Source organism: Phocoena sinus, chromosome 10, assembly GCF_008692025.1.
Source record: "Phocoena sinus isolate mPhoSin1 chromosome 10, mPhoSin1.pri, whole genome shotgun sequence".
In the NCBI taxonomy this organism is placed as follows: domain Eukaryota; kingdom Metazoa; phylum Chordata; class Mammalia; order Artiodactyla; family Phocoenidae; genus Phocoena; species Phocoena sinus.
This window is the reverse complement of record NC_045772.1, coordinates 38,371,844-38,397,141: the sequence shown is the minus strand read 5'-3', so window position 1 is coordinate 38,397,141 and position 25,298 is coordinate 38,371,844. Positions and strand designations below refer to the sequence as shown.

Below are 25,298 nucleotides of genomic sequence, written 5' to 3'. Positions count from 1 at the left end.
TATACACAAGGCACTTGGAAGAGCACCTGACACTTTAAAAGGGTCCAAAAAATGTTAGCTGGTTGTTGAACTGTTTCCTGGGTGATCATGTTACTGGAGGGCTTCAGGTGCTTAAGGATAATAACAGCAACAACAAAATATAATTTGCCTTTGGAATAGGTAGAAGTGTCTTTTATATTATCTGGGAAGCCAAAGAAAATGTATTTACTAAATTAATTATGTATGGAGTTTGTTGGAAGAAGGTTTGAAACTACTTAGGTAAATCAACTGCTTCTAATCACGGTCAAGTAATTTAGAAGCATCATTTCCATACATACAGTTGATATGCTAATCACAAATGATCATCATTTATTCATGAAAAACTCTCTCAGTCCCTCCACGGTGCCAGACTTTGTTAGGGAAAGGAAGAGCGTGCAGGAGATTCTCTTGATAGGAGCATGCATAATGTGAGCAAACTTGAGAGGGGAAAATCATCAAATAGCCAAACACGACAAGAGAGCAAAGAGGTTAATGGGGGAAAAAAGTGTATGTAATTACACACATGTTTATCCTGTGAGAGTAGTTATACATATAAAATTTTTTGAACCATGGAAGTAGAGAATGCAGAGCACTAGCAGTCGGCCCAGGGGCAGAAAATTTAAAGCAAGCAAAAGCTTTAAGAAAAAAATCAGCACCAGAAATCACAGATCTAACATGTGGTTGATCTGAGCCCACCTTTTCAGATCCGCAGCCTAAAACTGGAGACAAATACAGCTACTACATGTCAGTTGTAATGCTTTATAGTAATTCTGCTTAACCCTCAATGTTCTGGCACCGACAGGAGGAAAAAAAAGTCCTGATGGTTGTTGGGATAAATACAACACACACATGCACACACACACACACACATACCTGTATACCTACACATATACACTCAATACACATATATACACATGCACACACGTATACGCATACACATACATACAGCCATCTTCAAGAGTACAAATGTGAACACTAGACATCTGGAAGCAGAACAAAGCTGTGTGGAAAAATATTCCTAGAAAGTGAGATCTTTAAATCGGTCTGTTAATTTTTGAGTGGTAGGTTTCACCCGGGAAGTCGAGTTACAGGGTACACTTCCAATCATGATTCACACTGATCTGTGCTTCCAAAATACGTGCTCTGCCCACCCACACTCTCCCAAGCCATGACACTCTGTGACACAAAACCCCCCCAGGAGCAGAGCCTCTCGCAAATGTTCAGAAGCAGGAATATCAAAATTGCCGACTCTTGATATTTGCTTCCAGGTCTGGTTTGGCCTGAGAGGGGGGTTGTAGAGGTGATGATAACATACCCACCAAGAATCCCCTCCCTCATACCCATACGTGCTACTATTACAGCTCCACTTAAACATGCAAATACATCTCAGTCACTAAAATCTAGTGTGGTTCCTAATCAAATCGTCAGACCAACCCTTAGTACAGCCAGTGTAACAGGGCAGAAAGGCCAGGGATTTGGATTAGGGGGATCCCGGTCTGAGTCATAACAAATCACTGTCCAAGAGTGTGACCTTTAGAGAATGACCTCACCTCTTTGTGTCTCAGGTCTCCGATGGACACTGTCCTGGTTTTAGGACTGAAAGTCCCAGAAAATACCTCAGTCCTGGGCAAACCTAGACAGTTGGTCACTGACTAAGACGCAGGAAAATGTCAAGATTGAAGAATGCATAGTAGTGCTTGGTACGTGATATATCTTCAGTAAATGTTTGTTTTTGCAGTAGCCCTTGTGGAATTTGAATTTTCAGTGGACATGGGGGGAGCAATTTTATCAAAGAAGGATGGGTCTGTTGAACACCAAAGGGCAGCATGAGGAAAGGAAAGGGAAGGGAAGGAGGGATCTGAGTTAAGAGAAAGGTTTGGAAGAATAGGTTCGAGGGCGGGGGAGTCAATTTTGCTCACTCTGAAACCCTGCCAACACCCTAAAGACAGATCTAGTACCATGGAGCATTATCTCCTTCTGGCACTGTAGAATCCCAAGGATGATGGAGCCTGGCTTAAATGGCAAAGCTAGTTTAGGAGGAGTATCCAGATTCAGGTGAGGCTTTTAAATTGATGAACCAGGACTGCATACCTGGACACCGGTTGGATCCCCGAGGACAAATACCAAAGCCCATCCTTCAGATAGTCTCCACTGATTTTTATGGCAGGTGGGTTATGATGTGATGCAGACAGGACCAACACTGGAAGGTTCTTTGAAAGACTTTGCAACCTAGAAAAAGGCTTAGCCTATAGGAAGTTTTTGGGAAATCTCCCTTTCACTAAGCGTGGCATACATCATCCCATCTCCTCTCCCTAGATGTCAGCTTGTATTATGCTGCAATGACATCAGGATTCTGTCAACCAGAATAGTTTTCTTTTTTCCTTCAGTATCTTACTCTAGTGATCTCAGAGAGACCGTTGTTTTCTAAGGGGTATCAATGGAGACAATAACAGGTCTCTGAAATTATTCACCCAAACCCTTCAAAGGGTACCCTTTATTATTTAACCTGTCTTAGAATCCTAGAAGTCCTACCAATTATATAAAGCATAAAGGAGAAACACAACAAATCTAGGCAGAAGTTGTCTGAGTCCAGAGCTGTCAAATGTGTTTCCTGTACAGTGTAAAGCAGCAGGGACTTTTATGTTGCTTTGTACCATGAATAATATACAGTAATAATAGCTATAATGCTTAATTTAATTACAGAGACTCAAAATTACAGATGCCTTCTTGTAGGAAAAGGAGTGAAAATTTAAGGGATATTTCAGGTTTTACTGTCAAATATCTCACTGGCTCTACATATAAATGTCTTTTCCAATTAAAAGCACACCACAGGGGCTTCCCTGGTGGTGCAGTGGTTGAGAGTCCGCCTGCTGATGCAGGGGACGCGGGTTCATGCCCCAGTCTGGGAGGATCCCACATGCCACGGAGCGGCTGGGCCCGTGAGCCATGGCCGCTGAGCCTGCGCGTCCGGGGCCTGTGCTCCGCAGCGAGAGAGGCCACAACAGTGAGAGGCCCGCAGAATGCAAAAAAAAAAAAGAGCACACCACAGAATATTCTGTGGATTTGTCACCAGTGACTTATACTAAGATTTTTCAGGTAATTCAACAAAATAAAACTGTACTTATTTTAAATGTTCTAACTGGCTCTAATCCCCAAAGATTATTTTCACCCCTCCCCTCTGGCTCCTGCTATCACTAGCATGCAGCCACCCAAACTAGGCATCCAGGGGATGTTGTTAACTCTCCCCTCAACCCACATCCAATTAACCACGGATACTGGTTGATATTTATTCCCCATTTACCAACTCATCTCATCCTCTCCTCCCTCTTATTTCTTACCATCTTAAAATATCCTCTAGTTTCTCTCGTCTAAATTCTTCTCCAGATTCTAGCCTGAGTCACTTGGTCTTCCTGTGTCCTTGCCGACAATCTACTGAAGGGCAGAAAGAACACAGTTCTGGTAGACCCTGTCCTTGGAGGCAGGGGCTACTGAGCTACATTGATTGTTTCTTCCCAGGCAGGACCCAGCACAGTGCATAGTACCCACCCAATCTGGTGAGTGCTGGCTTTGAAGGATAGGCCCAAAGATTGCCAGCTGTATACCGTAGGGAAAGTTATTTCATTTCCTGAGGCCCAGTTCCCAACATGCAAAACAATGTGAATAACATTTCCTTTAAAGATGTCATTTAAAATTTAATGAACTACCCATGTAAAGTGCCAAGTGCTACACCTGGCCCATAGAATGCACCCAATAAATGAGGGTCCCCTTACCCCATGAATATTTCCCCATTTTCTAGAAATGAAAATAAAAGTACCCTGTGGCATGCAAAGCACTTCCATCACACAGGCAGGTCCAGCTCTATTTCCTTATATTCAGCTTCAACATATGAGCACCATATTTTCGTGTTTCTCTCAGTTTTATTCCCTCAGACTAGATGGTTCTTCCTCCTTCTCCTGTCTTAGGAAACCTCCACTCATCATTCAAAGTCCATTCCAAATAGCACTTATTCTCTAATATGTTATTTTCTTGCTCAAAATTAAGTGTAAACACCTTACAATGGCCTGTAAGGACCTTTACCCTCCGCTCCCAGCTGGCCTCTCCAACTCCACCTTCTAAGACTCTCCCTCTCATTCAAACCCCAAATTACACTGGAGTTCTTTTTTGTATTATACATGCCTGGTTCATTCCTGCCAGGATTTTGTATGACTAGTTCCCTCTCGTAAAGTTCTCAGGTAAACGATGTTCAACTTTAATTTAGTTAGAGAGATGCAGATTAAATCCAGAATGGAATAAAAATTGTTCACTTATTTTTAAAAATTGGTAACTATTGCCGAGGATTTGGTGGAAATTTTTATTCTCATACAACTGGCAATAGAAGCTGGAGGTCAATTTGGCAGCATCTATTAAAATAAAGTGTGCCCATGTGTTCCTAACCTGGTTTGCCACCTATCAGTATTCACCCTAAAAAAATAGTCATTCATATACATAAAGATTTTCGTTGAAGCAGTGTTCACAATGACAAACTGAAACAAAACAATAAAAACAATTGGGTAACAAGCTAAATGTCCATCAACAGGGGAACGGTTGAATGAACTCTGGTACCACATACCATGGAATACTATACAGCAGATTAAAAAACTTAAGTATGTACTGAGAAGACAAGATATCCAAGACATAGTTCTGAGAAAGCAAGTCATAGAAAAATAAGTATATATGAAAATATTAGTGTATTTTAAAAACTTAAAATAATGACTAACATTCATTGAGTGTTTACTATCAGGTACTGTTCTAAGTGCTTTAAATTTATCAAAATAGTGACTCTTCCTACATACCTGGTGAGGTATGTAACGTTATCATCCCAATTTTATATATGAGGAAACTGAAGAACAGTAAGTTTCCATGGGCGCACCATTAACGGGTAACAAATCTGTCTCCAAGCCTGGCCTCTTAATCACGGCTCTATATTGTCTCATACACTTTATATCTAAAAATAAATAAATAATTGAATATATGTATGTGTGTGTGTGTGTGTGTGTGTGTGTGTGTGTACTTGCGTGCAAAGGAAAACACTTGGATAAATACCCACCATCATAGTGTTTCCTCAGGCGGGGAGAGGAAGGAACTGGAATGGAGTGATGGTGAGGAAAATGATTAAAGCGGCTTTTTAAAAAAATCTGACCAGTTTTTTAACATTGAATTCTTTGGAAATTTTATAAGGATGCATTCACATATTTCTTGTATAACTACTGTAGCCCAGAATCAACATGAGGAAAGTGAGTCATTCTAGAATAAACTGAAGAAGGTGGGACAAAGGATAATTTTGTTTTCAAAGTGCTTTGAGGCACAGCTTTGAGGTAATTTGAGCAAAAAATAAATTATACCTGCAATTGCCTGGGCCATTTAGGTGAAATGAAGGGGTTTTAGCTACATTACCTCAGAAATTATGGACGTAGAAGTGTGGTTTGTGGGAGCTTCAAAACCCCAATTATAAGGGAAGGCCACCAAAATTCCATTCAATCATGACCGAACGCTTTTTCTCCTGGCATCGTTAATTTGCTGAAACCTGAGTTTTCCTTTCCTCCGTTAACTCTTGGTTGTTTATTTGTCCATGCTAGCTTCAGTTACATGACCTGCTAGATCATTCATGTTTAAGTGTGAATGATATAAATTGAGGATGATGTTTGACTAAGAACTGGTGAAGAAGAATTATGAAACACCGCATGTTCGAATTTTTGTTTTTCACTAATGGCTCCTAAGATGAAAAACTGCAGTGATTTCGAGGCTGACAGATGTGAGATCCCAGAGAGAGTTACGAATCAGTCGACCTAGAAATTCTTTTGAAAATGAAATGAGTTGGTTTTATATTTCTCCTTTAGTACAATTATTATTGATCCTCTCCTCCCATTTCCCCAAATAACAATGTAACAAAGAAACATAGCTGTTCCCTACATAACAGGTTCATCATGAGATCTGTTTCTTCTCTCATTAAAACATTAAGTTATATCTACCCTTGGTTACCCTGCCTCAAATCCCAGCCCCTTCTAGACCACTCTTCACATTGCAATCACGGCAGCCTTTCTAAAATGCATATTCGATCGTATCACTCTCTTGCTTAAAATCCGTCTAAATCCCCATACTGCTCAGATACAGTCCTAGCTTTGCAGTCCAGTGTGCATTACAATCTAGGCCCTGCTTACATTTTTAGCCTCATTTGCCAACTCTTAAGGGTCCAAATGGAAGAACTGGCCTGGCCATGTTTTCTCGTGTCTGGACTCTAGCATGGTTTACTCTGAGGTGGCCCTTTCATGCTCTTTGCTGCCTCCATCCACCTACCCAGCACCTACTTGCCTATGAGTTTTCTTCACAGAAGGAACCACCTCTGGCCCTCCCATACCTGGGTTAGATGCCCCTGTTATGATCTCCCATGGAACCCCATACTTACCCTTATTTACAAAATAGCCTATGTTGCAAACATCGTCTTCTTCCCTATTTCCTCCCCATACCTGTAAGCGTGAAATCAGGGGCTTTTATTTTTTATTTCACTGGTGACTAAGACAATACCAGGCCCAATAATACTTTGCCAAATGAATGAATGAATAATTATCTAAGTTTTATGGATTGATTAATGTTCATCAACAAACTTGTAACTTAACGATGTTGCCACTTCTCAGAGAAAACATAATGATTTCTTATTTAAACCAATGGCTGCCCCCTTAATTATGAACTAGTAACAATCAACACAATTTATATAGTAAATAAATAATTTATAGTTATTTAATTAATTAATTTAAATAATTTATATAGTACCTACTACGTGTCAGGAACTATGTTATGCCACTTAAGCACCGAAACATAAAAACAAGGTAGCCACTATTATTACCATCTCTTAGCAGTGAGGAAACTAAGGTTCAGAGAAGTTACCAGATTGCTTCGTAAACTCCATAAATTACCCTGAATTAGTCTGTGAGAGTTAATTTGCCCAGTGCATTTAGAGTGCTTAGGAAATGCCTGGCCTGTAAGCTCTCAAAGGAAGGTCTTTCTGTTACTACAGAAAAGTCAATTTTGTTACTACACTTAAAGGGCTGCCTGCTTTATTTCTACACCTAGTGTAGTCTGGGGATTTTCAAACTACCATTAATATAGTGGCATATACACTGAGTAGAAGATATACATTTTTGAAAAGTTGCATATTTTTAATTAGCAAAAACTTTAAAAATTAAAACTGTGAGCTACTACTGCCAAATTCACCTCTACCTTCTTTGTTTCTTCTCCAACATGCCAGTACTCTTCCATCTTAGGGACTTTGCATTGATTCTTTCCTGCCTGGAATGTTCCTCCCTAGATACTCATGCTGCTCCCCCCCCCGCTCATCTCCTTGACTGCTCTTCTCAAATACCACCTCCTCACTGAGGTTACTCTGCCCAGCAGCACACCCTCCTCGCTCTACCCTGACACCCCCTATCCTCCTTAATCTTTATTATGGTTGATAATAAATACTTTTTGAATGAATGAATGCATGTTAAGACTATGTCCAGGCAATGTTCTACAACCTCGTTTGGCCACATATGTGCTCCAGATACAGGGCATTTACGTATATTTTGTCAATATACTGCCCTATTTAGTAGCTCTCAAACTTAGGGTTTGGTGGAGTAGCTGAGCAGGTGATCATGGTTTGATCTAGGAAGAGTAACAACACAACAAAGAGAGGTAAAGCTAAAAGTTCCGCTTAGGTTACCCACCTTCCTATAAATAATTGAAGGTGCGTCAGAGGGAATTTTAATGACTATATTTGACTTGTTTTCTTCACAGAATAATCAAACATGCTTACTAAAAAATTCCACATAATTAAACTCTCGATGATCTCCTTAAAAATTAAATAAATTTATTAGAGGCCAAGCAGGTTTAAGTGATTGGGGTACTTTGTGGAACACTCAAAATATGTGCAAAATTATATTCAATGCAACTGGAAGAAAAACTATTTTAATACCTACAGATGTTGACACCATAAAATGATGTGTGATCTGATAACTAGCATCAGACAGCTTTGCATTAACCCTCCTGCCAACTGCATCCAACAAAACAGGACCCATGTGAAATGATGTGTGCAATGGGTGCCTGTGCTAATTAGCTAGAAATTACTACATCCTGGTCAGTAATATTTAAAATTGCTTCTAACATTGTATAAGAGTGAAGAGCAACATAATAATGATCATTTAATATAAACTTAAAAAAATTTAAACAGATCATGGGCACAAAAATAAAGAGAATTTCAGGATTAGCAGCTGCCCCACTCCTAGCCTTGTGGCCAGCCTTATTTCAGATCTGTTGTAAAACTCAGAGGGCTCTGGTACCCTGAAGACTTCATTTTTAGACTTTATTGAGTAGTCAAATAGACACTGTGCCTTCTAGACTTAGGCAGAAGAGAGAAGTGGCAAGGCCTTAGCATATTTCTGTTTATGACATGTTGACACACAATTTCTCCAAATCACCCAAACCTACAGCTCAGGCCAATTGTAAGTAATGTGGTCCTGTCTATTTATGAAAAACTTAACTTGATGTTTCTAGGAGAATTAGACAGAAGTGAGCTCCTTTAGGGTATGAGCTATGATTTGTTTAAACTGTCCCTTTCCCAGTGCCAAGCACATGGCACGTGGTTAATAATTCTTTTTTGGCAGTCTGATTGAAGCCTTTAAAGTGGTATTCTTAAAATACTGTTTGCCTGTAGAGACAGGTTCAATAATGGTGAGCGGTCAATCTCCTTGCCTTTGTTATAGAAGGTAATTAGGGTCAACTGCAGGGCTCCTCCTCACAGATCCTCAATTCAGAGACAAGCCTTAGATAAAGTCTCTTTTCAAGAATTGGCCTCATTTGTGAAATTCCGCGCATGCTATGATTTGGTAGAAGTCCATTCTATTCACATACACCATACAGTGTATAATGTATGCAAGTTAGACTTTAATGGTGCACCTAATATTTGGTTTGTATCAGTCTCCTTGAAATTGGAACAGTTTAGCTTAAGAAGATGGTTCTCAACCAGGCATGATTTAACCCCTCAGGGGAGAGCTGGCAATGTCTGGAGACACTTTTGTTGGTCACCACTGGAGGCGGGGTGTGTGACTGGCCAGGAATGCTGGCCAAACATCCTACAACAGACAGAACAGCCTCTCCAACAAAGACTTATCCAGTTTAAAATATCAACTGTTCTAAGGTTGAAAAACTCTGATTAAGACAAATTAATTTAGTGAAAAGTTTACGAAGCAGAATGTTTTAAAAAAATAAAGTTTTCTACTTTAAAATGCTGCCAGTCTGCTAGAACTCAGTTAATTCATTTAAAATTACCCGCAGCCTAAAACCTATGCCCTCTCCAAAACCAGATGAAATCGTTCTATTTTGTATACTTTCACATGGATGACCTGCAGACACCACAATTTGCTGAGTAATGGGCACCTCACTTTCTTGCCTGAAACACCTTTTTTTTTTTTTTTAATTGCCAAGTCACTGGAACACGTTTTGGACCATCACCAAGTGGAACTGTACTCTTAGGCCCCGAAATGCAGTTTTCTTTACATTCGTCCATGATGCCTGTGGGCTCCCGCCTCTGACCTGACGTCACTGAGTCCTCCTGAGAGCTCAGCCTGAAACATCTTTTCTCCTGTATCCACAAGAGGCAGGAACCATGCCAGAAACTCAGGACTTCCTTGGTAATTCCCTCTCCTTTACCTCTCACATCTAGTCAACCGCCAGGTCTTGCTTATAGTACCATTACCTCCAAAATAGTTTTGAAATCTCTTCCTTTCTCTCCATCCTAATTCTTTTCTTGCAAGACGTTCATCATGTCTCTCCAAAACTCCTAGGAGTTTCCTAGTTGGTCTCCCCACGTCCAGTTTTTTCTCCACTCCTTCACATACTCCCACTCCCACATGCTGGCTGTTGCCAGACCAACTTATCTAAACGCAAAAAAAAAACACATGTTATGTTGGCCATTTCCTACCACCTTCAAATGGTAAGTCCAGACCACTTATCATGGTTTATGGGGCACACTACGACATGGCCCCTGCCCACCCCTCCAAACCCAATCCCACCCCACTTGGCCTTACTCTTTCGCTACAGACATCATGCTGTTTCTTACGTTTGTGCATTATGTTGTCTCCTCTGCCTGGAGTAACCCTCCATCAACCGACATTTCTATAGATAACTACTATTTATCCTTTTAAAATTCTACTTATATATCATCTCCTCTACAAAGCCAGAAGGTGTTTCCTGTTTTTAAAAATTCTGAACTGTCCGCCAACACTGTCCACATTATCCAATGGCAATAATTGGCTGGACCTGTGTTGGGACATTTCCTCTCTAGATTGCCACAGTTCCCACTTGGTCATCTCCATTCATTTATATAATCTCCTCTTGGTCCCCACTGTAGTCAAATTTATCACTCCTACTCTAAGGGGAGCCAAATCTACTTTTACAAAACCAAATCTATTACAGCATCATGCCCCCTTGGCTTTCAGAAGTAGAAGCTCAGTGACTGTCTAGAAGCCTCAAGTTTTCTAACGTCACCTTTTACTATATTTCTGAATATGTACTGACTCCTGCATATGTGGTGATGAGTTCAGAACGAAAAAGCTGAGTTGAGATGCAGGTGCTGGGTGATAAGCTAGGCTCAGGCTGATTTTAGGAGATCAAATCTTGTGCACACCAGCCTTGCAGAGATTTAAATTCATGCTCAGTCGAAAACATAACTGCAACATATTCAGACGTTAACTCCAGGATGTAAAGTCTCAGTGCCTTGCTTCATATTCAAAGTTACCTTCCTAAGTCTTAAGCTATGCCATATTTGCATAGTTGCTGGTGATAACAGGCACACCTATGAATAAAAACATGACTTCTGAGAAGTGTTTAGGTGCCACTGAAGGGCTACAATGTAATTTACATTTCAGAGTAAAGTCAGCAGTAAAAAAGTTACCAACAAATGATTCTGTATCTATGAGAAGACAGAGCAAACCAAGGAGGGAAGGCTTATGGTTCAATATGAGACACTTTGCAACTTCATTAAAACTGTCCACACCCCATGGCTGAACTTAGAAACTGTGGTCTGGCACCACAACATCTAAGACTCTCTCACTGAATTTCCCATAGCTGAGGCTCAGCAACTAACATTTGAGTTAAAGTTTGGGCATGTTACATGAACCCCCCCCCAGTAATCACATGTAGCTCATGAAGTGTTATTTGATTTCCATCTGTATCAGTGTCTTCTTTCTTTGAGTGTATAATCAGGAACAAGATCATAATCCATTCTATAAAACTGTACAAACTCTGAGACTTAACTCGGTTTGCATTTCATCGGGTACACCTATGGAGCTGTGGTTATATTAACAACATTCCGGCTTTGCTTTAGGCTGGTACCAGTAGTCTCCAGGCCAACATTTAGTAAGTTAGAAGAATGGTCCTTCTCAAGCAAGTTGGGCTTAAATCGGATCATAAAGCATAGCTTTTAGGCAACAGAAATTGGTTTCTCCAGTAATGGTTAAAACAGTAACTGGTAATTGGGTTTGACGAGCTTCATAAAGCATAAATGATGCCAGAACGTGACCTAGCACAGAGCCTGAAGGCAAGCACTGTATTCCTTCAAGGTGAACCGCTTATTTCTCAGCCAACAGAAGGATCCTTACTCTGCTTACATTTTCTGCTTTTGTAAATTAAGACTTTGCTGCCACAAGAACTATGAAGACATCTGTCTGGGGGTTTGATGAAAAGCCTGTTTTATAATAATATACAGCAATAATGCTATGTTTTTGTGGAAAGATAAAGTCATATTTTTGCCAGTGCTATATTTATCAAGTCTCTCTTTTACCTTCATTAGGAAAGGTAGACAGGACGCTGTCATTACATCAGTTTTACAGACGTAAGGACACCCAAAAATCCAATGACTTGCCAATAATCAACAGCACGTGAGTGGGAGCTAACTGCCTCTGAAATTAGAATATTTAATGAGAGACTTTTCTTGTCTCTTGAAAATAAACAGAGCAGAGGAAATGACTTAGTCTGAGCTGAAAGTTTATATCTACATGCAAGAAAATTGTAAGACAGGAAGGAGACTATTACCTGCCTTAAAGAAATTTATATTAACAGTTAATAATAATTAATAGTTAGCAGCTATTGGGGTTTTTAAAATTATTTTATTTATTTATAATTTTTGGCTGTCTTGGGTTTTCGTTGCTGTGCATGGGCTTTCTCTAATTGTGGCGAGTGGGGGCTACTCCTTGTTGCTGTGCACGGGCTTCTCATTGCAGTGGCTTCTCTTGCTGCGGAGCACGGGCTCTAGGCACGTGGGCTTCCGTAGTTGTGGCACATGGGCTCAGTAGTTGTGGCCTGTGGGCTCTAGAGCACAGGCTCAATAGTTGTGGCACACGGGCTTAGTTGCTTCACGGCATGTGGGTTCTTCCCGGAGCAGGGCTCGAACCCGTGTTCCCTGCACTGGCAGGCGGATTCTTAACTACTGCACCACCAGGGAAGTCCCAGCTATTGGGTTTTTAAAAGATGTCTGCCATAGTGGCAGATACTTTCACACACTTTCTCTTATTTTAATCTTCAGATCAGCCATGTGAGAAAGATAGTATTATCTCTGTTTTACAGATGATGAAATAGAGTCCCCAAATTGTAAATGGTCATATTATGGTTAGACTATCCTTAAACTCCTCAGAAACTATAAGAACTTGAAATGTAATGACTTATTTGAAATGTTGAAAATATCAATTGACAATAAAGAAAAAGGTTTCTAATTTCCATTAAAAGTAGCGATAAAAAGACAGAAAACTACTTCTAAAGTTATCAGATGCCAGATCTTATTTAAGTGGTTTAAGGGTTTAGTAAGAAAATTTCAATATAGAAAAAATAATAATACTACACTAAAACAGAAAAAGTATAAGACACTTCAGTTTTTAGTGACTAGCCATAGTAGGTATCAGAAATTCTTAGCATAATACCAGATTTCAGAATTGACGGACAACATCGAGATTCCCATTGCACTTAGAATAAAATATAACCTTTTTGGTAGCACCTATAGGAATCTGCCCTATCTGGCTCCCACCACTCTTCAGCTCATCTTATCCAACTCTCCATGACCCAGTCTCTCTGCTCTTTTTTCAGCCAATCCTGAGACAGGCTGGGACCTGAGACTGGGACCCTTTGCTGCAGGGCTTGCACCTGGACAAACGTCTCCTCCAGCAACAAAATACAAAGAAACTATAAGGGACCAAAAATAACTGCGTGCATGCACAGTTGGGGCAAATTACGGACAACAAGATAACAAAAGGACCAAATCCTATTGCTACTTCTGAAGAGCCAGGAGCAAAAACAAGATGTTGGGAGCAAAAGCAGGGTATTGCGCATGCCCCCTGCACTCACCACCACCAAAGGGGTGGGCAAAGCACCTAAGCCATCCCTCCGGCCAGACCCCTGGACACACCCCTACTCTCACCCCATATAGGAATGAGCTCACCCCTCCTTGGGGAGCGAGCAAGGGAACCTGTTACTTATTTTCGCTCCCCCCTACCGTAGCAGGGGCCCCAGTAAAGCCTTGCCTGAATTTCTTGTCTGGTTTCTTATCAATTTCTATTGATTGAGGAAGGCCAAGAACCCTGGTAGGTAACAATCCTACACTACAAGTCATGGACTTTCTTGCCTGGATACCTTCACGCAAGCTTTCTTCTGATGATGACTGACTCGTCCTTGCCCTTAGTCTCAGCTTAAATGTCACCCCTCAAAGAGGCTATCCCTAACACTATTAAAAGGAGCTCCTCTTATTCTTTTATATGGCACCTTGTTTTCTTCCCCTTTTTCCCCTTTAACACTTGTTATAGTACTTCATTATGAGGCAGTGTTATATTCTGAAGTACTGATATAAATTTGTGTTTTTTCTGTACTTCCCCTCCCCCTTTGCTTCCTTCAGCTTACATCTACAGAGCAAACAAAGAACTCAGAAATAGCTGAAAGACTTTGACTTTGACAGTAAGGCAGAAATGCATTTTTTCCCCCCGTTATCCAAAGACTAGATAGAGATTGGGGCCAGGGGGCGGGGGGCAGGAGGAAGAGAAGGATAAAAAGCTTCACTGATTATACAGGCAGAAGTAAAAGGAGAAAAGTATTCAAAGTGGGAGGGGAAAGAGAAAGTTGCATTGTCAGAACCAGGAGTAGGTGGAAAATACTCAGCACATACTGTCCTGAGAGTGGAAAACGAGTGTGCTCATGGTCTGTGGACAAGTGATCCCTTTCCATAGTCCTGGAAACTTGTAAGCCCTCTGAATTTAGAATAATGGTTTTCAAAGGCATCAGGTCTTATTCACTGGAACCTGTAAATGTTGCCTTGTATGGAAAAAGGGTCCTTGCTGATATGATCAACTTAAGAATTTTGAGATGAGATTACCTTGACTTATGCCCTAAATGCAATCAGAAGTGTCCTTGTAAGAAAGAAGTAGAGGCAGATTCAACACAGAAGCTGCAAGGAGCAAGAAGCAAATTCTCCCCTAGAGCCTCTGGAGGGAGTCCAGCCCTGCTAACACCCTGGTTTGGGATCATTCAAACTGATTTCTGAGTTCTGACCTCCAGAAATGTGGGAGGATAAACTTCTATTGTGTAAGGCATCAGGTTCACGGTAATTTGTTACAGCAGCCACAGAAACTAATACACACATGGAGTAAAAATCTCATTACTCTGACCAGTGTGGAACTGAACTGAATCTCTGGGGGAATTTCCTTTATGCTGGGGTAAGTGATGGCTATACCACCAGTTACATATACATGGATATGTATACAGGCATACCTTGGAGATACTGAGGGTTTGGTTCCAGACTACCACAATGAAGCAGATATCACAATAAAGTGAGTCACACGTACTTTTTGGTTTCTTAGTGTATATAAAATTATGTTTACACTACTCTGTAATCTATGAAGTGTACAATAGAATTATGTCTAAAAAAACAATATGTATACCTAAATTTTAAAATATTGCTAAAAAATGCTAACCATCATCTTACAATGCAAGGTTGCCACAAACCTTCAATTTGTAAAAAACTCAATTATCTGCAAAGCACAATGAACAAGGTATGCCTGTATGTTTATTATTATCATCATCACTATTTTTCTACTCTTTACCAGACAGAAAGTTCCACGAAGGTTATAACCCTTTCTCTTTTGTTCACATTTATACCCAGGTCTCTGTTTAGCAGCTGTCACATAATAAGTGCTTTACAAATAATTGGCTTTTTTTTTTTTTGCGGTACGTGGGCCTCTCACCGCTGCGGCCTCTCCCGTTGTGGAGCACAGGCTCCGGACGCGCAGGCTCAGCGGCCATGGCTCACGGGCCCAGCCGCTCCGCGGCATGTGGGATCTTCCCGGACCGGGGCACGAACCCATGTCCCCTGCATTGGCAGGCAGACTCTCTACCACTGCGCCACCAGGGAAGCCCCTACAAATAATTGTTGAATGAATGAAAAGTATTGCTAAAATAGCACAAAATGAGAAAAACACAAACAACAAATGGTAAAAATAACTACGAAAAAGACTGTACCAGAAGAAAACTGAATAGTCAAATACCCATTACTAGCAATCTAAATAGAGATTTAGGCCAGTCTGACCCCATGGGTGGGAATGCTTTCCAGCATATAGAGACCTGTACTTTAATACTTGCTAAATGTGAGTGCATTCTGGCATTGATACATTTTCGGTCAATTTCGTCAGCACAACCTCAGGGTATGCTCAAAGCTCAAGTTGGTCTATTAACGTCTGAGAGCTAATGTACCTGGTGCCCGTTCCTGTAGGCTGAAATCGCAGGGCGGGAATGTAGCAGTTCTGGCCTGTGAGCTATTGTTACCTGCTCGGTTGGGATAGCACAATATTCTTCTATTCTGCTTTTTAAGTGAGAAGATCTATCATGAGCCAATTCGGAATGAAGGGGACTAGAACACCACCTGTTCAATGTTGCAAAGTATACCGGATTATGTTGCCTTGTTTGTGCCATTCCTAAAGTGACTGGGTTAAGGCAACATAATCGTACTTGTCTTGGAGCCTTCACAATTGTGAGTGGAGTGTCACATGAAATTACTCAGAGAACAAAAATTTTCAGCACTTAACTGAAATTCCAGCTTGCACTCCTATTTGATTATAACCCAAACAATCTCGCACTCAGCTGCCCAGCAAGGTAAAGAATCTGATAACAATTCCTTGGCAAAGAGAATCTGAGAATAGCTTTACTTGAGGCCTCCTAGCCTAGAACTCAGGGATGCTCATGCCAGGCCCCTACAGAGACCCAAAGGCTGAGGCTCTGCTTTGCCTTCCCCCTCTTTATGCCTGTATGGCGTCCCTCTAACAGCCGCGTGGACCCCCAAGAGTGAGTGTGGATCAGGGCTGTCACTGGCTGTTCAGGCCACACTCTGGCCCTGTGCTTTCTGTGCCTGACACAAGGTGGAGTGATGGGTTAGGCAGGGATGGAACCATCAAACACATTCATACCAAACTCTCCGCACCCCCTCAGGATTCTGAGCCGTTTGAATTCAAGTAAATGCCTCCTTTTCCAAAATGCTGTTTTTTAGGAATGGTTCTTAACTTTTTAAAGGTCAAAGCCCTTTATGAGAAACAGAAAAACAACAGACCCTCTCCCAACAAAAAATGCTTATGCAAACCTATAAAAGTTAAAAAAAGTTTAAAAAACCACTTGATCATTTCTATACCATACAGGAAAATACTCATCTTTTAAGGGCTAAGATATTTATTTACCCTTAAATTAGGATGAATAAGGCCAGAGTGCCCAGGTTAGACTCTCCACTTCTGTCATTCAGTAGCTGTACAAACTTGGGCAAGTCATTTCATCTCGCTCTTCCTCAGTTTCCTCATTTGTAAAATAAGAGTGACAATAAGAGCACCTACCACAAAAGATCATTATGAGGAAATAATAAATTCAATATGTAAAGTGCTTACAATGGTGCCTGGAGTTAAACAAATATATATGGAGCTTTGACTAGATAGGTGCTGTTCTAAGACTGAAGGCAATGAACAAAAATTACTGCTGTCAATGGGGCATGTGTTTTTAATGTAGAGCTTAAATTTTCATAGAAATCTTATAGTGTATTTCATAGTAATTAAAAATATCTTCTTATGTATATTTTCTCTTTGTTCAGATAATAGATAAGTAAGATTTAATACAGATTTCCCATCTGGGATGCTGTAGGTTCAGAGAGCTCAGATCTAGACAGTTCTAATTTGTGTTTCATCCTCATTCCACACCTGATAGCCTTTCTGTATAAATAATTTGGGCTGTGAGGACTCACCCTTAACTTGGCATAGGTATTTATAAAATGGGAGAAAAGCCATATTCCAGGAAAACAATTTATGCTGTTCCATCCCTCAAGTTTTATTCATTCATCTGTTATGCTTAAAAATCAATTAGCACTGTTCATACACTGTATCAACAGCTTTATTTAGGATTAACTACTGGGCAAATTTAACTGCAATTTCCCTACCAATGATGCTCTAAAACAATGCCTGGATTTCAGGAGCTAGTGAAGGTCTCTTTTGACTATGACATATTGTTAAAGTTCTTATGCTTTTATTTTATCTTTCTAACCTGTGCCTTCCTGTCTCCACCTGTCCTCTCTCCCATCAGCACCAGGAGGATATCATATTTCAGGTTGATTCTTGTGGACTCTCTCCCTTTTAAAAAATTATTAGGAAATAATTATTGAGTCACAAGAAGTTAAAAAGAAATGTACAGGGAGGTCCTATGCACCCTTTACCCAGCTTCCCTAAATATTAACATCTTTTAAAACAACTGTATAATATTAAAACCAGGGCATTGACATAGGCTCAATCCACGGAGCTTATTCAGATTTCATCGGGATTTACTTTTTAAGTAACCAGTTATTACATTTGGTAAGCATTGGTTATGATCACAATAAAGGCTGAAATTCACTTCTTGTGTGTGTATTTGGTGTGGGCCTGTGTGTGCACGTGTGTGTATCCATTTGTGTGTATGTGTGTGTGTGTGTGAGAGAGAGAGAGAGAGAACAAACTCTGACCCTACTCTTTTCATGAGACTTTTGAGGAACAAATGGGAGAATTTTAGGTAAATACTGTTCATAAACTGTAAAATGCTAGATAAATAAAAAGCATTATATTGTAGTATATGTCTAATGCTCTGTTCAAGAAAAAATGTCTCATTAGTAGGGTACACAGAGAGTAGGTAGAGCCTACTTACCTGTATAAGGAGGGTGTGTGTGTGTGTGTGTGTGTGTGTAGGGGTATTTAGGAGTCTCAGCAAAAGCCCATCTGAAAACACAGTACACAGTTAGAAGGGACCTTGGGACCAACTGTTCCATCCCTCTACATTGTACACATATTTTGAAATACTCTTGCTGGTTAGTCTTCTAATCTCTGATTAAGACTTCAAATGATGGGCACATACTAATGATTCAGTCTTTCCCTATGTGTTTAAAGGTCCTTCCTTATAATAAGCTGTAATCTGCCTTCCCTGTGGCTTTTATCCACTGGTCTTGGTTCTGCCATCTGCTGCCACACACAATGGAGGACAAGTGAAGGCAGCCATCGTTCCCCTGAGTCTCTTCTCTACCCTGAACAAGGCAAGTCCTTCTTTCCATACAAGACTGCTTGACTCTGGATGAGCTTCTTGTTCTCTCCAAGGATGGAACCACGATCAAAGTACAGTGGGGTGTGAGCTGAACAGCATATTCAGAGCTGGACCAGTCTCCTCCTCTGTCTGTACATGATATTTATATTAATGGCCCCTATGATTACATTAACATCTTTTTGTGTTTTTCTTTTTTTCCCCTCAACTTGCTTCATTTTTCTCTTGAAATCAATTGAAATCCCCTGGGCTTTTTTTTTTTTTTCCCCCCCTGGTTTTGTTATTTAGCCATTCCTTCCTGATTCTGCATATAGGTAGCTAGTTTTCTGGGCAAATGAGCAGGACTTCATGTAGATTCTTATTAAATTAGGCCTATTGTACCATTCTATTGATATTTTTTGTATCCAGACTCAATCACTAAATGTATTTACTGACCCTGCTGGCTGCATGTTGGCTGTAACCTTTATATACAGCCCTTTAGGTCCTTCTCAAAATTGCTGATGAAACACTTTGGTATAAAAGGGCAAAAAGGAGATCATTAGAAAGCTATAAATTCTAACTATAACACTGAGACCTCCTGTTACCGTTAAATTTTAGTTGAGCATTCAGCTCTAAGTTTTTACTGAGGATTGACCTAAGAAGTAGCCATGCGCAAAAAGCCTCTGCGTTTTCTATAAAATTTTATTAGGCGATTCAATATCTCATTTGTAAAACTCCCATGGGAAATTTCTCCTGGAACTCAGGGATAGAAAAAAATCCCTACCAATGCTAGCTGAGCTGGTATAAGTTTCCTTCTGCTTTGATTTCTAAGAGGCTAAGAGGAAAAACAGTACTTGCTCTACTGTATCTTTTCTTTATTTCTATTTATTGATTTTCTTCCTTTCTATCCCACTTCATTACCTAACATGCCATGTTAATAAATCTGTATTAACATATTTTACTTTTTATCAGATATCATGATATATCCTTTCTAAAAGCAGGTAGGGCATAAAAACGAACATGCATAATTAAGACATCTTTTCATGTGTCTTTTCAGACGTCTAAAGGTCCATGCAACAATTTCTTTACTTTTCAAGTAGGACACTAGGAAATTTTCCCCGGAGTACTTGTACTGAAGTAGTAAGGTTTGCTTCAGCCCTTCAAATCACTTCCTTCCAAAATTTGTTCTCAGTTTAGAATGGCATGTTCTGAAAATCTTCCATATTAATTTCCCCAGATGGTACTTTATTTTAAAGTGTAAATTTGATCATTTGCTAACATTTTCTCTTTTTGGCCCTTCCATTACAGAATTTTTTTTTTTCATTAAATACTGCTATCTGCCTGGAATTATTTATCCTGAAAAGACTTGTGGATTCAATGTTAGGAGCCCAGGGTTGTTGCCTTGGATTAACTACTTTGTGTGACTATTGGAAACCCACTGGGTCATGAAATTTCTCATTTACAGAAGGAAAACTACCTTTTGATGAATATCTGATAAATAGTAGTACTGTTAAAATGTATATAACTTACTTTTAAGTACTTTAAAATAGGTAGTTTATAATGTATAGTTTGATTATACAGATGTACAATGTTTTAAACTCCAAACTTAGAAGCTTAAAGCAGTCTAGGTGGTCAGCAAACATTATAGAGTGTTACCAAGGCAACACTCTAGAGGTTGGTCACTACAAAAGCATTTGTTATACCCATCTTGATGCTTTGTTTTATTAGCAACGTATGTCAGAAATGGATTCCCAGTGACACAATTAGTGACTTATTAACTATCATTATAAATGGAACTTAATCGACAAACTTAAACGTTTTAAATATAAGTGGAATACTAGAGATTTTGGAGACGTCCCTCACCTTTGCATGACCAGGTTACAAAACTCTTAAGGAGGCCCACAGCCTGTACCAAAGGATCAGTGGCCTAAGTTGAACACTAAAGCTTCTTATTTTCAACTGTCAGTCTAGTAGAATTTCTGGTTGTTTGATGCTGAATATAAAGATAACAAAATCCTGGCTCTGGAACGTTGTTTCATCTGCCTCAAGTAAACCTTTTTTTTCAAGGTAATGACTGGAATATCTGAATGGGCAGAGAACTGGGATATCATCAAACTTACGGAAGAGGTTGTATGAGTCTATTAATGCCTATTTGCTAGTAAATGTTTGCTAAAATATAACTATATGTGTAGCATAATTTGCTTTAAAACTTATAGCTGGCAATAGCAATATCATAGGGGGACTGCTAACCCTTTTCAACATTCTGCAGTAACCACGCTTACCTATCAAAGGTGTGTATAACCAAATTATCACAGGATAGCTCTCAACAGACATTTTGCCTCATTTTAATTTTCATCAGAGCCCTTCAAATTAGTCACTACTCCCCTTACTCAGATTAGAAAATTCAGGTTTAGGAGATATTAATCCATAAAAATATGGATATTGAGTGGTAGAGCCTAATGTGTCTGATTTCATTGCTCCAACTGCTCCCGCAGACTCCCAGATAAAGTCACATGGTCATTGCAAGGAATGGATGAGTGGTTATGAAATGGCAGCAGCTGGGTTCCCTGCAAATGTATGGGTTAAACAAAGGCTCTTTAGCCCTTTTGACAGATAGCTTAAAGTCAACTCATATTAAATTGATTTGATAGATATTTACTGTTCCTTTATCTATATATATATATATACACTTACTATTAATATAGTTTTGGTTCTTTTTTTGTACTTCTCATGTTTTAAAATCTATACTCTCTTTTGATCTACCCAATATATTCAGAGAAATTGTAATTTCATACACTGAGGCACAGATTACTCTGTGACATAATTGCATGACCTAGCTCTAGAGCCCTCTCCTAGAAAGCTTGACTATAAAATTGTCAGTTGAAACATGCTTTGAAAAGTCATAGTTATCTAAAGGTCAATAAAAAGCTCATCTCAAAGCATTGTTGCATAGAAAGAAGTAAATGAAATGGTAATTTTAGAATTGGAATGCTTAAGGGAAATAAAATATTCATGGACTGATGATTTTGATGTACAGCAGGGATCAGTGGAGTTGAATGAATGATTTGGGGTCCTATAAAGCTACTTATCAGGCTAAAAAAGAATGCAAGATATAAATAGAAGAATGTACTCCATAGTTACCAACAAAATATCACATTCCAAATTCATTTATTTTGGATATTATGTCCTTAGCAGAAATCAATATGGCCACAAATAACCCAAATCTAATTTATTTTTTAAAATCTTAAGTTCTTAGAAGACAGATCCTAGGTGAACAGAAAAGTAAGCTTTGATATGTTCCTATCTATACTTCTGAAATTTATGCTTTTAGGTTAATTATTTTTTATTTAAGTAGAAGCTATGGGGAAAAATTATTCATTTCACATGAAGCCATTTCATTAACAACTCGTTATTACATGTGGAGGTAATGGCATCCAAAGAATATGAGGTTATGAAAAAAATGTATGTTCTTAGTTTTAACTTCATGTGAAAACTAAAATAAATATGATGAATAGATAATATAATCAAACTTTTCCAGGAAAGAGGCTGATATATTTTTGTTATACTATAGCTCTATACCCGGCTTACAGAATTATCTGTGCATTAGCCTTTTCCATGTGTGTTATTATTACGCATATTAAAATTATTCTTCCTCTTTAATGAAAATGAAAAAATATATAGAGTGAGAAGTTTTAGCTTTATTTTTTAAATGTGTATATTTGCTTATAATAACTGAATAAAAGTGACTTGAAATTATGTTCTTTTAAATATTAATTCAATTATAGTATTATATGGGGGAAATTCTACTAGTTGGGATAATATCTTGGGATGATTTTCCCACTAGGTCCTACTTATCATCCCTGAATAAGACAAAATGAGACATCAAAACTATAAAATTGCTGCTTTTGTAGGCTTAATATCCATCAATGCTGAGGAAGCTGTTTGGACACAAAATTAAGATTTGTTCTAGGATTTCAACATTGACTTTAGTAACAGCAGGGGAAAAACAAGAATGTGCTTAGAGAGAAAAACCTCTGATTATGTTATGAACGTACCACTCCATTCACTGATAGTAGCTGGTCACCTCGCTTGAGGCCTCCGTGTCTTTCGGCCACCCCTCCAGGAATGATGCGAGAGATATAAATGGGGGAATTTTGCTCCTTTCCTCCCATCACATTAAAACCAAGGCCTTCATCCGTTTTTGGCAGCTCGACTACCCGAGGGTGGGAATGGCCTTCACTAGCTGCAAAAGCTGCAACTGTTGCCTGAAAGAAAAGATGGTCATTGGGTGATAAAAACGAGGGAAATAAGGCTCATCACATGACCTGCAGTGTGTAGATCTGGCAACTCCTCCTATTTTATAGCATTCTCCTGTGAAAGAAAGAACACGAAAGGGAGGGGGCTTTCTTCATTTAGATGTCCTTTATAATTCCTTTCTTTGGTAAAGCTCAGCCCAACTATTGATATTTCCACCTTTCTAGACCTTACCCATTATGATAAAAATTTCCCTTCCTCATAAACATCTTTCCCACTAACCTTGGTTAGACGCAAATCTTCCTATTCTTGGACTCCAAATAGCTTTGGTACATAATACCTACATACGGTACATAAACTATAATTACTGTATATATCGTATATATGTTGACCATGGGCACCCGAAGGGCCGAGATCGTGGCTTCCACTTCTTTGTATGATACACGGTCTAACTTGGTGTTTGCACGTAAATGTATTCAATACACAGAGGAGCATTTATATGTACATATACTGGTGAATACATCTAGAATTTTGCTATTGCCAAACCACTGGCTTAGAAAATTTAGTTTCTTTTTCTTTTTTCATTGAAAATGCCTAAAAGAAAAAAAAGCTAAAAGAAAATAATAGATTCAGATTATAATTATTCATATCAATATTCCATATTATTATGAGGTCCTCTTATCTGGCACAGGTTTTTGCCCCCTATATTTTACATTAATATTTCAACTACTGCAGTAACGTAGGCAAAATGAGCAGTCCATGGTTTTATACCTAGATGTACAAAATATCATTTAATATGGATATAACTTTATTTTAAAATTCATATATATTAATTTAAAAACTAAGTTGAAGGAAACAACTTACCATTAGTTTTCACCCCCCTCCCCTCCATGGAGAAGATTTAAATAGTTTCTATCAAGAAAAGATTCTTCTGCCTGCTTCTTATTTTCCACCTCTGGTAAACTGCCTTAACCACAGCTGGTTAGATACCTACTATAAAGCGATTTACTCAACACTGTGAAAATATTGATTCCCAACGACTGTACATTCTTTTCCACACACAGCATTATCACATCAATTTAGCATTATGCTACTGTCTGCATTTAGTGAAAGATAGTGAATGATATGGAAATAATGGCTTGCTTTTAGCTACATGCATTTGCTCATGCAAACCTTGCTGTCATGCATAGATTTTAATGGCTGACATGGATGCAATGCAGACAGCCCAGAAACAACCAGAAAATATTGTGCTATTGCAACATTATGCTGCTGTCCTGCTGTTCTACATGAATAAGAAATGAGAATGGTAAAACACTACATAATTCACTTTCCCCTTAATTAAACCATGTAGGGATCATTTTTCTGTGTGTGTTCCACTTCAGTACAAGCAAAGCATGATGTAATGATAATAATACCCTCTTTTTGCCTGGGTTAAAAAAATCAAAAAACAAAAAAATCACAAATCTATAGTGTTCAGTTACAGAAGGAAAACTGAAAAAATCAGGAGAGAAACCAAACAAGCGGTGATGTAACACAAAAGAATTAAATGGAAAATTCTGATTATTTTCAGCAGTTCTTATTTCTTACACATATTAGAAAGAGAAAAGCTTTTAAAAAGCAAATATATATCTATTATAACATTTCTGTACTTGTAAAGTAAGAACTGCATTAGTGATTTTAGTTTAAAACTATTATTTCCTATGGTCTGTTTCCCAGATAATTTCATGATCCTACTGCTGTAACATTTTCATTCGGAAGGTCTCTGCAATCTCTGGATTTGAGTTTTTCAAGAGCAAATGTGGTCACTACCAAAACAGGTAACAGACCTTCCCTTTAGGTCAACATCATATTCATTCAGCTACTCTGCTGAGTACATGGAAGAATCCTGCATCAGTGGGTATCAGGTGAGTTCTCGTCATGTCTAGCTTGGGTCAAACTTTTAGACTTGTACAAATCTTCATGCGTTGAATAGGGAACAGGTTCTTTTGGATCAGAGGAATGTGTCAGAAAACCAAGAAGTATTTATACAATGAACCAGCAGATTTGCTTGTGCCAAATGAACATTCAGTGAGTTTAATGAAATCATTCTCCTTTCTTAAGCTACAGAAGCAGCAGAAACGTTCAATTTTCCATTAGGATTTTTACCTGGGAAGTAGTACTGGTTCTAGACTCTGGGCTGCCACTGATGTCTAAATTCTCTTACAGTGTACACACGAGAATACCTGAAACACACACGCGCACAATCAATTACTAGATCACTGGGGTTAAGTATATTTTTAAAGTTACTCAAGTCTTACCTTTGCTGTGGCCCTGGCACGGAATTCAGGACAGCCATTAACAGTTATCGTTTCATGCATATATTGATACACCTAAAATGTTCACATAAAAAAAGAACGTGTAAGAACATTAAGAAT

The 25,298-nt window shown here is 39.0% G+C and overlaps 1 protein-coding gene across 4 annotated transcripts in view; it reads right to left on the bottom strand.

The window, feature by feature from the left end:
* LIN7A (lin-7 homolog A, crumbs cell polarity complex component) overlaps positions 1 to 25,298 on the bottom strand; it is a 216,906-nt gene that overhangs the window by 17,318 nt on the left and 174,290 nt on the right. For 3 of the 4 annotated variants that reach the window (XM_032645005.1, XM_032645004.1, XM_032645002.1), the window contains 2 exons: positions 25,182 to 25,253; positions 22,686 to 22,895 (listed from right to left, as the gene is read on the bottom strand). In XM_032645005.1, the coding sequence (XP_032500896.1) occupies positions 22,686 to 22,895; positions 25,182 to 25,241 (270 nt within the window). In that variant the 5' untranslated portion in view covers positions 25,242 to 25,253. Of the gene's footprint in view, positions 1 to 9,784; positions 9,966 to 22,685; positions 22,896 to 25,181; positions 25,254 to 25,298 lie in introns of all 4 variants that reach the window. The other variant, XM_032645003.1, reaches the window with a different exon arrangement.